Source organism: Panthera pardus, unplaced genomic scaffold (genome assembly GCF_024362965.1).
Source record: "Panthera pardus isolate Hobbes unplaced genomic scaffold, ASM2436296v1 HiC_scaffold_1, whole genome shotgun sequence".
Classification (NCBI taxonomy): Eukaryota; Metazoa; Chordata; class Mammalia; order Carnivora; family Felidae; genus Panthera; species Panthera pardus.
In genome coordinates this window covers 39,558,649-39,573,839 of record NW_026526654.1, presented here as the reverse complement: position 1 = coordinate 39,573,839, position 15,191 = coordinate 39,558,649, and the positions used below count along the sequence as shown (strand labels likewise).

The 15,191-nt window shown below is 41.4% G+C and overlaps 1 protein-coding gene across 3 annotated transcripts in view; it reads left to right on the top strand.

The window, feature by feature from the left end:
* The window catches only part of SLAIN1 (SLAIN motif family member 1), a 61,775-nt gene extending 46,840 nt beyond the window's left edge, over nucleotides 1–14,935 (top strand). For all 3 annotated transcript variants that reach the window (XM_019444119.2, XM_019444120.2, XM_019444121.2), the window contains 3 exons: nucleotides 6,480–6,635; nucleotides 11,868–12,150; nucleotides 13,847–14,935. In XM_019444119.2, coding sequence (XP_019299664.2) covers nucleotides 6,480–6,635; nucleotides 11,868–12,150; nucleotides 13,847–13,922 — 515 coding nt within the window. In that variant the 3' untranslated portion in view covers nucleotides 13,923–14,935. The remainder of the gene's footprint in view (nucleotides 1–6,479; nucleotides 6,636–11,867; nucleotides 12,151–13,846) is intronic.
* Nucleotides 14,936–15,191: the final 256 nt, after the last annotated feature.

Sequence of the window (15,191 nt, the reverse complement as noted above, 5' to 3'; positions counted from 1 at the left end):
CAGTGGAGCTCCATGGAGCCCATCGCACTGAGTGGTGTCTCCTTTCCTCTCCCGCCACCTCAGTCCCGCACTGCTTCTCCTGTCATGCGGTAATGGATGGGAAGCATGGATGGTGATGCTTGTGCACATCCCGATTTAGGACAAGTTTGGATGTGTCTTTCCCTCTGACATCTAGAAGTAAGATCTGTGTACCAGGAGGGATACGGAGGCTGATACTTGGCATGGTAACAGGAAGTTGATCTGCCCCAGCGTCACTGTCAACGTGGTGGGTCAGAGTATGTGTCATTCTCTTGTGTGTTTTTTCCTTTCTCCATATTCACTGTTAGTCTTACTTCCCCAATCCAGGAGGTACGGTCCTTGACCTCCAACAGACTATGGAGAACAATCATGTAATATTCTAAGCCTGCTATGATTTTGTACCGATGACCGGTCAGATTTCACATGCAAATCCTGTATAATATGGAGAAATAAACCGTATTTATAATTACAGCTCTTAATTATTACATAGCACCATTTCTCAAAGCTGGGCCCAGGAGTGGTGAAGCAGCTTATTTAAAAGGACTGCAGGGCCAAATACAAATTGTATTCATGATCACCTGTTACCATGTTTTTTGTTTTTACCTTCTCTTCTTCTGTACTTGTATCATTTGTGCTAATTGAGAGATCCTTTGAAACTATTGAACATTTCAGTCATAATTTCTCTTCTAGTATTTCTAGATATCAAATTTAAAAGGAAAAAAAGTGGCAGCTAAGGCATGTCGTAGTAACTAATTTATTAATGCTCATAATGCCAGAAAAGCGGTGTATTCCATGTGCGTCATGAAAGTCTGCCTCGCTTTGAAATCGAGGAAAAGGACGCCTCGAGTTGTTGCTCTGATGGTTGTCAGGTGCCTTAAAACATCGTATCCTAGTTGCCCAGCAGACGCTGGCTCCGCTGCTTGCTCCGTGTTGGCAGCGGATTGTTGTCTTCCCTTAGAAGAGGGGTTTCACCTTACACCGAGCACCACGATGAAAAGGATCGGTTTCCCTGGACCTGCGCTGTGATGACTCCCATAAGGAAAGCAGAGGCACCCCACAGCTTAGCGTCCAACTGTGGCAGTTTCATTTTTCCTAAAAGGCCTGGGCTCCATGCGCAAAGGAAAATCGAACACGACCACGGTTTTCTGGACTGGACTTGTGGCCGATTAACTTGGGGTTGAGAGTGCAGGCTCTGGAGTCCAGTCTTGTCCCACCACTTCCGTCTTTCACAGGTCTCTCGGGTCTCCATACACGTGGCTTTCTTTGGCTATTAAAATGTGGACAAATAATACCTCTTTCTCGGAAAACTTAGGTATAATTTCACATCAAATCATCTGGTACACACTCTTCCAACCTAAGGAACAAATGAAATAATGACCCTTGCACTGCCTGGATGAAAAGTGCTGGGAAAGTAAATAACGACTGACTGTCTCCCCTCCCACCCTCATTTTAAAAAAATGTGACTCAGATAACTGACCCTTCATTTGTTACCATGGAATGTCAGTTGAACAAAATTGTGAAATAAGAGTGGCAACTTTGAAACTAGGCCATCATATTTTTTCTAAATTCCTAAAATAATATGGATAGGAGAGAATAAATAAGGGATCCATTTAAAATGACTAAAGGGGCACCTGGGTGGCTAAGCCGGTTAAGTGTCCAACTCTTGGCTTCGGCTCAGGTCATGACCTCTTGGCTCAGTGCTTTCAAGCCCCACATCTGGCTCTGTGTTGGCAGCGAGGGGCAGCTTGGGATTCTCCCTCCCTCCCTCCCTCCCTCCCTCCCTCCCTCCCTCCTCTCTCCCTCTCTCCCTCTCTCCCTCTCTCCCTCTCTCCCTCTCTCCCTCTCTGCCTCTCTGCTCCTCCCCCATTCATGCTATCTCTGTCTCTCTCAAATCAACTTTAAAAACTAAATAAAAATGACTAACAAGAAGCCACCAGTGCATATTTATGTTTATTGCTTTCGTAGCTCCAGCGCTGCCTAGGTTCAGAAAAGAGGGCTCTTAAAATTTATGGGATCGGGGTGCCTGGGTGGCTCAGTCGGTTGAGCGTCATGAGACTTTGGCTGAGGTCATGATCTTGCAGTTGTGAGTTCGAGCCCTGCGTCAGGCTGTGTGCTGACAGCTCAGAGCCTGGAGCCTGGAGCCTGCTTCAGATTCTGTGTCTCCCTCTCTCTCTGCCCCTCCCTCGCTCATGCTCTGTCCTTCTCTCTCTCAAGAATAAATAAAACATTAAAAAAATTTTAAAAAACAGTTATGGGACTATTTATAGGGGTTATAAAATTAAAAGCATATTTGGAATAGTTTTCCAGATGTGAACAATGACTAACTCTTGTAGGATCTTTTTAGGGTATGGCAGGGGTTGTCTGTGGCATGAGGTTAGCACTGTTAGCCCCGGGCCCTCCCTTGTACCCTGTACTGATTGGAAGGCTAGATCTGATTGGTGGGTAACCACATGTCCCCTTTATTTCTGAATACTCTGTAGTCTTTGTTTCTTAGAGTGGTAACTCTTGCTGCTGCTTGAGAAATAATAACATGAGAAGACTCCATTGAATTCTTTCCTCTGTCTGTTCCTCTAGCTTTCCCTGCTGTACCTCAGTCCTTGAGTGCAAATTGCTGATTTCTTGTGAAGATAGAAATAGAATGTTATTTTTGATTCCTTGAACATTAAAGCATATATGGTCATTAATGTGATCCACATTGTTTGACAGGAAGAGTGTACCTCATTTCCAGATGGTCCCTGACATCGCTTGTAGATGGGAGCTTCACCCAGAGGAGAAGTGTTCTACATATTGACACTTGGAAGCCTTTACTTTTAAGAGCGTATTTCAGATTTAAAGCTTTGTGAGACTGACTTGCTGCTTACAGGAATAAAGATTGGTTTTAAAAAACAGATACATCTAGATTAATAGAGATTAGAAACACGACAACCACATCTAATGTGTGAACCTTGACTGATCGTGGTTTAGGGGGAAATGCTTATGAAGGACATTCTTGATGGGAAAATTTTGTATGTGGATTATTAAAACCTATTGTTAATTTGTTTACATGGAATGAAAGTATTGTGATTGTACAGAATTTTCTTATTCTTTGGCCCTACCTAAGATTTCAAAGTGCCCGGGTACCTTTAGGTTTAAAATTTAAAAGAAATCGTGGCAGTGGGAAGGTCATAGTGACTAATTTATTATTGAAGCTCAAAATACCAGGAAGAAAATGTATTCCATGTGCTTAATGGAAGTCATGACATCATATTAAAACTGAGGGAGAAGGCATTAGTGTTCAAGTGTCCAGAGGTCTGCAGCTTTTATGTGGCTTCACAGCAAACAATTATGTATATATGTGGAGATGAATTAATTATGGCAAAATGAAAACAACTAGCATATCTAGGTGGAAAACATGCAGATACGACACTGCTTTTCAACACTTCTGTATATATGAAAACTTTTTCAACTTTTTAAGATTTATTTATTTTTGAGAGACACAGAGCAAGTGAGTTGGAGAGGGGCAGAACGAGAGAGATAGAATCCCAAGCAGACTCCGCACTGTCAGCGCAGAGCCCAATGCGGGGCTCGAACTCAGGAACCATGAGATCATGACCTGAGCGGAAACCAAGAGTCAGACGCTTAACCAACTGAGCCACCCAGATGCCGCTATGAACAATTTTATAGTAAATAGTTTGGAAACTTAGAAATGTAGAAACTCAATTCGTATTCTAAATGGTAGCATATAATTCTTTCCTTGTGTCTCCCTGCAGCTTAAATATATATAGTCAAAGTAATTTAGTCTTGCATTAATAGAAGCTCGCTTTTCATCCAGTTAGTGTGATGTTCAAAAGATCTGGATGTAGACTCTAAGACCAGTCCCTTCTCCCTTATTTCTCTTACCACACACCGTCTGCAACATACACATAAATAACATGTGCTGAATGTATTAAATGCCTGCTGCCTGGGGTTAGGAACTTTAACAAGAATTTAGGAATATGAAACCTATGGTTGTGAAAAATAGGCCTCAAGGAGATATTGAGGAAACTGGTCAGGAAAACTAACAGTGGCAGTATTTGAGCATTATTAACTCTAGAAATACGTACCGGGAATAAGGATGTGTTGTGGGAGTGGAAATACCTCCGCTAGGAGATATACAGAAAATGTTAGCGAGGTCGACATAATCTTCTTTTTGGTCTCCTCATAGCGCTCTTTACACTTTCTTATTTTACTTTCTTACGCTTATTATGTAAGTATACTTATTATACTTGTTTACTTTTCTGTCTTTTCCCTAGACTACCGCAAAGAGGCAAACATTGCTGGGCAGGGCTCCAGTGACTGGGTAGAAGTAATGTGAAACAAGCAGTGCAAAGAAGGGGGGAGAAGATGAGTTTGGTTTTGTCCTTGGACACATTTTGGATTAGTGTTCAAGTATATCATTTGTTTTCCAATTTAGCTTGAAAGAAAGTGACCACAAACTTGAGTGCCCTGGTATGTGTCTGTTGGTGTTTTAGGGCATATACCAATAAAAATAAAAATATCTTGGAGAGTAGGGGGTGCATGAACAGCATGAGATAGTACCGTGGTTTGTAGTCCCGCAGAGTTCCAAATGTTTCAAATGTTATTTTTCTATATAATTTGTTCCATTTGGGAAAAATAAGATTTAACGTTAAATTTTAGATTTTCTCTTTAGGATGGATAATGGAAACAAGATTGAGAAGACCTGGTTTAGACTATAAACTCAGAGTCAGGGACTGGACCTGTGGTACAGTGTGGGCCCCGTGGCATCTTCTGGGGTGCCTGGCATTTAGTATATATGTGGTAAATTCCTGTGCCCTTTTTCATTCGGTCACTCCACAGAGTGGGGAAGGGTGGCCCAGTGGAGGGACAGTCCAGTCTGTGACTGGAGTACGTCACAGATGCAAGAGTGTGGAGCACTGGGCAACTTCCTTCATCCACTGCATGGGAGACTAGGCAGAGGGGTGGGAGTAGCAGGAGGTAAGGCTGGAGAAGGATGCGGGGCCAAAACCTCGGAGGGTCTCATGCAGGCCATGCCCAGTGGCTTGGGCTTTTGGATGAAGGTGGCAGCGTGATTGGAAGGTTTTAAGAGGGTCACTGGGTATGTGCTTGTGCTCTTGGGAGACTAGAGCAGGCTGTGTGGGAGAGGAGGCCGAGGAACCGGGTAGGGGGCGTGGAGACCAATTAAGAGGATTTTGTCAAAATGTGAGTGATGAATAATGAGGTCCGAACCAGATGTAGTAGATGATACATTAACTATTAGGCAGAACTGACAGGACGCGGGGCCGGGGGTATAGAAGGGAGGTGCGTCTGAGGAGATGGCCCCAATTTCCGGATTAGAGGACTTGCTGGGCAGGGAGGGTGCAGCCAGTGGGCCTGAGTAAGTGTGGAAGGCGCCGTGTGTGTGTGTGTGTGTGTGTGTGTGTGTGTGTGTGTGTGTGAGAGAGAGAGAGAGAGAGAGAGAGTGAACGGGAGGAAGAAGTGAATCCGGTTTTGTACTTGAATGGTTTTGGCTTAGCACTCAAATATATCTTTTGTTTTCTGAGCTTGAGCGACCTGTTAGGGGAACTTCAGTTTAGGGACGGTGTGTCTTGTGGTCCTGTGCTGAATTCACAGCTCAGCAGCACGGGGATCTGTGGGCGACTCTCTGCTGCCCTCTTGTGGCAGCATGTGTGCTCAGCCAGGACAATGAAATGGAAGCGTTCTCTTTTCAGGTCTCAAGAGGTTTAGTGGCTTACTTATAGTTAAAACTTTCCAGAAGTTAATGTAGTCATGTTGGTGTGATGAGTGGGTATCTCAGAACATGTCAAGTTAGGATTTTAATAATTTTTTTCCCATTTTTCTATGCTAGCAAGAGATACAGTAGGTGTTAGTTTGGTTCTTTTTTTTTTTTTAATTACTATGCAATAATTTCTAGTGTCTTTTAAAACTAAGTGGCTGTTAAGATTATTCTCTAACCTCACTTTGATACAAATTTATCCATTTGTATACAAATAGCTAGTTGATTAGCTAATTCCTACTTACTTTTATAGAACACATTTTTTTATTTTTTATTTTTTTTATTTTTTTTTGAGACAGAGAGAGACAGAGCATGAACGGGGGAGGGTCAGAGAGAGGGAGACACAGAATCTGAAACAGGCTCCAGGCTCTGAGCCATCAGCCCTAGAGCCCGACGCGGGGCTCGAACTCACGGACCGCGAGATCATGACCTGAGCCAAAGTCAGACGCTTAACCGACAGAGCCACCCAGGCGCCCCAGAACACATTTTTTTAAACAGTTGCTTGGTAGAGCCTTTCTTCGAGATACTGAGTTTGCTTTCTATACAGAAGGTTAATTCTATGGTAGCTTGTTATAGTTCATAACACACATAATTTTTATGTTATTGAGTATAATATTTATATCTACTTTTGAAAGCTCCTATTTTAACTGGCATAAACTTATGATTTTCGACTGAAATTCTTTTCTAGACAAGCTCCGAAGAAGTATGCCTAATCTAGCTCGGATGCCAAGTACAACTGCTGTTAGTAGCAATGCAAGTTCTCCAGTCGCCGTGAGAAACAGTCAGAGTTTTGACTCAAGTTTGCATGGAGCTGGGAACGGGATTTCAAGAATACAGTCTTGCAGTAAGTGTGACAATTTGTAATTCGTTAGTAATTTTTAGTTGTAATGCAGTTAGAAAACTATCTTACTATTTCATTTTTTTTTTCTTTTGCGAACACGGCAGGAAACTTTTCTCCTTGTGACTTTTTTTTTTAACTTCACCATTGCAATTGAGTGGTATTTTCATCAGTGCATATGTTATCAATTAATAATTAGTAAATTACGTTTAATCCTCTAAACCCAAGGATAGCAGTAGAGGCACTACACGATAATTAATTTGTTTGCTTGTCGTATGAACAAAAATAACCTCTTTCCTTGAAGATCTGCTGCTTTCTAGCTATCTCTGCTTGATCCCTTTTCTCTGAAGAAAGCATATTTGTTCAGTCTTGCTCTTACCTTTGTGTTGTTTTTCACCTTAGTGTTATCTTAGCTTTGTTTCTCTCAAAATGAAGTTATATTTTAGTGTGCAAAGTAGTACTTACCTGCTCCCTTTCAGCTTACCACACAGTCTGTCATTCATTCTCTGGATGTTTTACCCAGCAGTGAGCCATGCAATGAGTGTGAAATCTTGTGTTCATAAGTTTTTATTTTGTGTGGGGATGTGGTGGTTCCAGGGCCCCCCTCCCATTCCCGCTCGTGCTGTTTACGTGAGTAGTTGGGGTTAAGTCCAACACTGATCCCTGGGAGGCAGACTCAACGGTCACAGTCCCAGTGTTGGTACCCAAATGTAGGAGGCCTGACACATGTTCAGAGTGTGCTGGCCAAGTCATCAACCAGGGTGGTCTGAAACCCTTCTACCTCAGATCCATTTTGGGGGTTCACGTGGCATTTGCCCCACATGAGACAGTTTTTCATTTCTTATTGTCTTAGTTGCTAAAGACAAATTGACAACATTTACCGTGCACAAAGAACTGTGCTAACCGGTTTACAGCTATTGTCTTACTTGGTTCTGCTAACAACCCTATGAGGTCGTTTCTGTCCTTGTTCCCATTTTGCATTTTGAGAAAACAGATAAAGTAACAGTTTGCACAAGGCCATGCAGGTGAAGGAATAGAGGCAGAAGCTTGTTCTGATCACCCCAGAGTTTATGCTGATATTTCCCTTCTTTATGCAGCTTGTTGCTGTTTACCTTTGTCCTACAGCCCAGACACATACCCTTTGAAAAGGCTCTGTTGATGAACCTAACAGACTTCCCCATAAACCCCCAAAACATATCTAGGACGGATTAGATTTTTGGTGCTTACCTTTTTCAGTGTGTCATATTTTATGGTCTTTATCTTCCATACTAGATTATCAGCTTAGCTGATTTTCTGTGCCTAGCACCTGGCACGCTGCCTGGTATATAATGAGTTCGCAGTAAACGTTTGAATGAATGAGTAGACGAATGCCATAGGGCTGTATCAGATTAGGGCTTAATCTGTTAATACTGGAATTAATGACTTGTGTAAGGACACGGAAGACGACCTGTGAAATTTGTTAATGGTGGGAAACAGAGCTACTAATTTCATGTCAGGCACCTAGGACAATAGGCCAGATGAGATCATGATGAAATTTAACTGAGATTAGTACACAGTTCTATACTTGAGTACAAGAGTTGATCATATTAGTGTAGACTAGGAAAATACAGGGTTGTTGTTTTTTTTAATGTTTATTTTTGAGAGAGCGCGTGAGTGGGGCAGGGGCAGAGAAAGCGGGGACAGAGGATCTGAAGCGGGCTCTGTGTTGACAGACCGTACCGAGCCCGATGGTAGGGCTCAAACTCCTGAACCATGAGATCATGGCCTGAGGTGAAGTTGATGCTCAACTGACTAAGCCACTCAGTCACTATATTATAGTTTTTATAGTAGCAAATGTAGTAATGATTAGGAATTTTTGTTAACTCTGACTCTGTGTGGCTTAATAGTGTGATTCGAGTGCCGGAAGAACATATGTAGCCCAAAATGGAATGCACACAACAAAGAATGGCTAGTTATGGTCGAAGTGCTCAAAAAATTATGGGAATGTAGAACATAGAAAACAACTCGAAAAAGTTAGTGACCAAGTCAGTGACAGTTGAAGCCACAGAAAAAAATAATTGTGAAGGATTATAACCAACAGAATAACCACAGGTCCATATGTAATGGACTAAATACATAAATTGAGAAGGGAAAATTCTTTACAGGAGAATTCCAACTCATCAATGTAAAAAAATAAGGTAGAAAAATCAGTGTTTGAAAGTCAAACATAATAATGAGAGAAGAAAAATCCTTTAGAGCACTGATGTGCAATATGTCGGTCATATGCTTCTTTCAAATCTTAGGATTCTGTTCTCATTTACTTTCTTTTTTTTTTTTTTTAATTTTTTTTTTTAACGTTTATTTACTTTTGAGACAGAGAGAGACAGAGCATGAATGGGGGAGGGTCAGAGAGAGAGAGGGAGACACAGAATCTGAAACAGGCTCCAGGCTCTGAGCTGTCAGCACAGAACCCGACACGGGGCTCGAACTCACGAGCTGTGAGATCATGACCTGAGCCGAAGTTGGACGCTTAACCGACTGAGCCACCCAGGCGCTCCATCATTTACTTTCATTTGTAAGCATTCTAAGTGATTATTCTTTATACGTTCTAAGTTTATACCCTGACGATTCCTAGTTCTGGACCATTTTACTTTGGAAAACACAGAGGTAAGATAATGTTGGAAAGGCAGCATGATACAGAAGGAAGAACACAGGATTTGCAGTAAAACAATCTGAGTTTGGGTCTTAATCATATGCTCTTGGATAAGTTATATGTCCATTCTGGTTCTTATTTGTAAAATTAGGATTATGTCTGTTTAACTCTCATCATTTTTTCTTCTTTTAAAATACTGAAGGGGTTGTCTGTTTTGTTTGTGTATTAGGAGAGTTCATAGGATGATTTTCCTGGGTAACTTGTGTAATTTCATTTCAAATGATATTAATTGGGATGTCATTGAGTCTGTAGATAAATTTTAGGAGAATTGGTATCTTCATAATATTCTTCTATTTCATTAGTATGGAACATCTCTTCATTTAGATCTTCCTCACGTCTCTCAGGCTGTGTTCATGGCTTTCTGAAAGGAAGTTTTAATGCATCATAGTGAAATTTATTCTTAAGTGTTTTTTCAAACTTTAGTTTCTACTTTGCTGGTGTTTAGAAATAGTTGATTTTTGCGTTTGATGTTATATTCAGTGACTTTGTTTAACTTCATTTATCGTGATGATGGTAGAATTCAGAATATATCTTATATAATGAGCGCATATGAACACTGACACACATATTCTAGAAGGTTCACAAATCCCAAACTGGAATAACCCAGCCTTTCGTCACCAGGCAGACAGATTGTGACATTCATACAATTGAGTACTGCATAGCGGTGCAAACATGGCTGAATGTCAAAAACATCATGTTGAGTGAAAGAAGCCAGAGGACATACTGTATAATTCCATTTATTTGAAGTTCAGGGTAGGAATAACCCATCTGTGGTGATAAAGTGAGAATAACTGTTACTGTTGTGGGAAGAGGCATGTGAGCCTTCTGGGGTGCAGATCACTTCCATGGCCTGGAGTGACTGGTGGTGACACAAGTGTGTTCACTTTGAAAATTGAGTACTAGACTTAAGATTTATGCACTTTATGTATGTTTTTCAAAAGAAATTGAGGCAAATTCACATACTGAATTTTTAAATTTAGGCTTTTTTTTTTTTTCCCGAGCTGTTTTAGGCTTACACCGAAATTAGAAGTACAGAGCTCCCATACATCCCTGCACATCCCCTCCTTTCCTGGTTTTCTGCTAACATCTCGCATTAGTATGGTACATTCATTATACCTGATGAGCCAATATATTGACATATTCATGGTCAAAAGCTTACCTAACTAAGGAATAGTAGAATTGGTGGGAAAGGAACTTAGAGATTGTCAACCCAACAGAAATTTTACTGTGTCACAAAAACTTGGTTGGATCAAAACTATAGCAGAATCTTGCATAGAACCTTTTTTTTTTAAATTTGAGTTTATTTATTGAGAGAGAGAGAGAAAGCACACACGAGAACAGGCAGAGCCAGAATCCCAAGCAGGCTTTGCACCATCAGTGCAAAGCCTGATGTGGGGCTCAAACTCACAAACTGAGATCATGACTTGATCTGAAATTGAGTTGGACACTTAATTGACTGAGCCATGCAGGTACTTTGAATTGAGCTTGATGAATATATGTCATCAGCATTCCTATGTATAGATTTCACCTCGGACGCACTTAACATGAAACTGATTTTTTAAGGAAATCATTCAATAGGCATTAAATAAAACCATGGATTTTTGTCTTTCTCCCTTTCTGTTTTTATTTCAAAAAGATACTGTATAAGAAAAGATACTGTATATATTGGTTAAGTTCAAAATCAGTTAAACTGTTTTAGAAAATGGTGCTTCCATGTTTAACTGAATTGCAAATATTAGGCAGCAAAGGCTAGAATAGTTTATAAAAACAGGCAGAGTTGTATGTGTAAGTTTTCATTAAATCTGTGATTCAGTTTTTTCCCCTTGAAAAAGGACTCTACAGTTTAAACTTTCTGCCAAACAGTTCATTGTTTCACGTGAAATGGTACGCACCGTTGGGCATGTAAGTATATTGATGAAATTTTTAAGAGTTCTTACCCAGAGAGTTCCCTTCATTTTACAGATTTTGCTGTTATCAAGATAATATCACTTGGTGAGTGGTTACTAAGTGTTGGGTGCCATTGTAAGGCTGTATGTGGATTAACTCATTTACTCTTCCCACCAACTCTAGGAGATAAGATAGGTAAATGTCATTATGATAATATTCAATCTGTAATAAGCTGTTTGGACCTACTGAGGCCAATAGGTACACCTGTCTTTATGTCACAGTTATTAATTGTCCCCTTGTTTTGTTTTCGTGAAACCATCCCCAGAGCACCCATCAAGAAAATCCTCATATCTTCCAAGCAAAGAAACTGTCCCGTGAGAACTCAGGGATGATTCCATTTGTTAAAGGAAAGGAAGTCGGTGTTAGATCTGGCTTTTGAATATAGTTAGGTGCCCAGAAATATTGCTGATTGACAGGATAGGAGACTGTTGTCAAGAGTGAGAATTTTCTAGTGCTAAATGCTGTCTGGAACCTGTATTTCATTTATTTCTCTCCTTATATTCCCTTTCTGACCCTATTTGTTGTGGATGTAAGGTGCATTTCCTCAGTTGGACAGCAGTACAGGTTTTCCCTCACATCTCTGTCGTCTCCTCTTCTAGTTCCATCCCCAGGACAGCTTCAGCACAGAATCCACAGCGTGGGCCATTTCCCAGTGTCCGTCCGACAGCCTCTGAAAGCCACAGCCTACGTGAGCCCCACCGTTCAAGGCAGCAGCAGCATGCCTGTATCCAACGGCCTGCAGTTATATTCCAGCACGGGGATCCCCGCGCCAAACAAAGCTGCGGCTTCTGGGATAATGGGCCGCAGTGCTCTTCCGAGACCTTCACTGGCAATAAATGGGAGTAACCTGCCTCGAAGCAAAATTGCACAGCCTGTTAGAAGGTAGGAACCTTTGTTCATTTGTTTCCATCACCTCTTTCGCAGTTTGAAATTGGAGACTGCTGGGGAACCATCCTCACTCTTCCTGTCTCTGGCGTGCTGCCCTTTATGGCCTGATGTGTGGCCTCCTTCCTCTGGAAAGTGATGGGGTTGGGAGGGGTGGTCCCTTGCGTGGTCAGGTCTTCCCTTCCTCCCTCATCACTCCACTCCTGACGCATTATTGGCTTTTGCTTTAATTTACCAGGTAAGCTCCATCTCCAGAGCTTTTGTGTATTTTCCTTTCTTCAGCTTGTTTGTACAGCTGTCCCCCCCCCTGCCCACCGCCCGACCATAGGACTTCACCCACATGAACGCTGTCCACAAGTGCAACTCCACTGACCGTTGTAACTCCTCTTTCTTACCCTCCTTCTCCATTTTCCCCCCAGAGCCTGTATCCGCAGCTGAGGGACTGTAGATTCTACCTCTTCATTAGTTTGTGGTCTGTCCCCTCTAGAACATAAATTGCGTAGGGGGGGGGAGGAGTGTTCACTACTCTAAATCCCCAATGCCAAGAACTATGTCTAGCACAGGATAGAACTGCAAATACTTCTGAAGCAATAATTTATCAAAATAAGCAAATCTCGGGCACATGCACACCCTTGCCCACACTCATGCTTTCAAAAGCACCTTAGTGATACTAAGCTGGGGTTAGCTTATGTTGGTAAGTTTAGTATGGTCCAGGTAGGATTTTTTTATTCTTTAAAATTCCAGATTAGTTGCAAGGCACATATTAGACAAGCTCCCTGAACTGGAGATCTTGGAGTCATCAGCAGGATTCCATGGGTCAACAGGATTCCATGGAGGTGGGTTGAGGATAATTTGGAAGATGAGACTATGGAGGCAGTAACCACAGACAGCTTCCCCAAGAAGCTAGGCTGTTGAGGAGAGGGACGGACCATAGTGACAGGATGAAAAGGGATGCGCCAGTAAGCAGTTTTTCCTTCTTTGTTGTCAGGATGTGTAAATAGTCTTTATTTTTCAATTAGAAGTGTTAGTTTCTGACTTTTTGATCTGAGCCCCTATCAAAAAACATGTGAAAGTAAACAAAAGTGAATGCCAGAATCCTACTACCCAGCTAGGAAGCGTTTCGTTGCAAACTTCATAAATTCTGGCTTATTCTGCCCCGGTAAGTGCAGATCTGTGTTTACTGTCACATTTGATGTATACAGGCTATTGTGCCACCTCCAAACTAAGCCTCTGTGAAGGTTGTCACTGCCAGACTATAGGAGAGGTTTCCCCAGAGTTAGGCAGAAACTGGGTAGGATTCATTTTAGATTCTTTGCCAGTGTGATAGGCAGATCCTGATCTGGAAGGTGGAAAATTTCTTCTTGGTAAATTTGCTATCTGCATTCAAGGAAGCAACTTTATTTTTAGACAGAGTTTATCTTTTTCTCTCTGATTTTAAGCTATTCTTTATCCTCAGTGGACATTGGTCGTTTTTCACTTCTGTTGCAACTCCTGCACCCACAGCACACATGGCAGTGTGCCGCGAACGGGGTTTCCAGCCGGGGAGCACGGTGCGAAGGTCGGGTGCGTGAAACCCAGGGCGCTCTTGGGAAGGTGCTAGTGAGTTGTCCCTGGTGGGGTGGAGAACGGATGAGAGCCAGCGCTGGGACTCCTGGCAGCATTAACGGTCTGTTTCCTTGTCTCGTCCCTTCAGTTTCCTTCAGCCTCCAAAGCCTCTGTCTTCACTCAGCACGCTGAGGGATGGAAACTGGAGAGACGGTTGCTACTGACGCTGTCTCGCGCACCCTTGAAGAATGGGAAAGACGTGGAAATGAGGGTTGAGTTACCTAGCTGGCTAGGTAACCGTGAACGTCGGGATATTCTTTCCCTTTTGCATTTTAACATATTTACTGCATTGTTTTCCAATGGACCAAGCATCAGAGACTAATTATTGCACTTAATATTTGCCTGAGATAATACTGCAACGTTCTCAAATCCACGGTTGCAGTATTGTGACACTTAGATCTAGGAAGTTTTTGTAGAACTGCTATGTACCTGAATACTTTTTGAGAGAATTGAGATGTATCAATAATGCTTTCTTTGCCATGAGTTTTTTAAAGTAACTTGTTCTATTTACTTACGTGTTCTAAACATCTTCCCGTTACATGTTCTGTATTTTAATACATTGCATATTTACAACTAGGTTCTATAATTTATGCTTTGAAATTTACTTTTTTATAGTTTACAGGAATTTTATTTTTTGTGCCTATTTCTTTTTACACCTATGTGAACCACTATGGAACAACTTAAATTTTGTGCCATAAAAATATTTTTGTGGTAAGGTACTATTTTTTTAGCTCTAGGGATATATCAGCAAAAATCCACCATACAATTTGAAAGACCTAATTTTATGTTGAATGAGCACAACATAAGCTGAAGCATTGCAAGGAGATAGCCAGACAGCAGTTAGATGGTCTTGTCTTTTTCATTGTTAATTTATTGTCCTACGTGGGTTTCAGATTTATAAAGGCATCACAGGCTCATTGCACTCAATACCTGCAATGTTGGCTACTGTACCACAATTGATTTTCAATACTTTATTACAGAGGATGAGAAACTGTAATGTTTTATTAACAATGCTTCTGGAAATGAATGCGTTTTAAAGCAAATAAATCTTTTTGATAGACCTTTTACAAAACCCATTTGCACTAATGAATGCTTTCTTATGGTATATGACTTAATATTTGTTACTGTGTACATTGCTCTTTTGGAATGTTCCGAAATAAAGACTATTTCAGCAATACCAGGTCACGCATGAATGTGCAGCATAAGCAGTATAAATACCATTTCTGTGTTTCACGATAATTGTGAAAGCAGTCATTGTCGCTGTGTATCTCGCACACAGCATTTAGATCTGAAGCAGGTAGGCAGAATACTTACACTTGTGAAAATTATTCCTCTAGAATGCTCCTGATAAGAAATGGGAGGTTTTGGGTCTCAGGCCATCAACATTCAAGTAGCCTCTTGCCCAGAAATACATATATGGATGAACGCTGTCC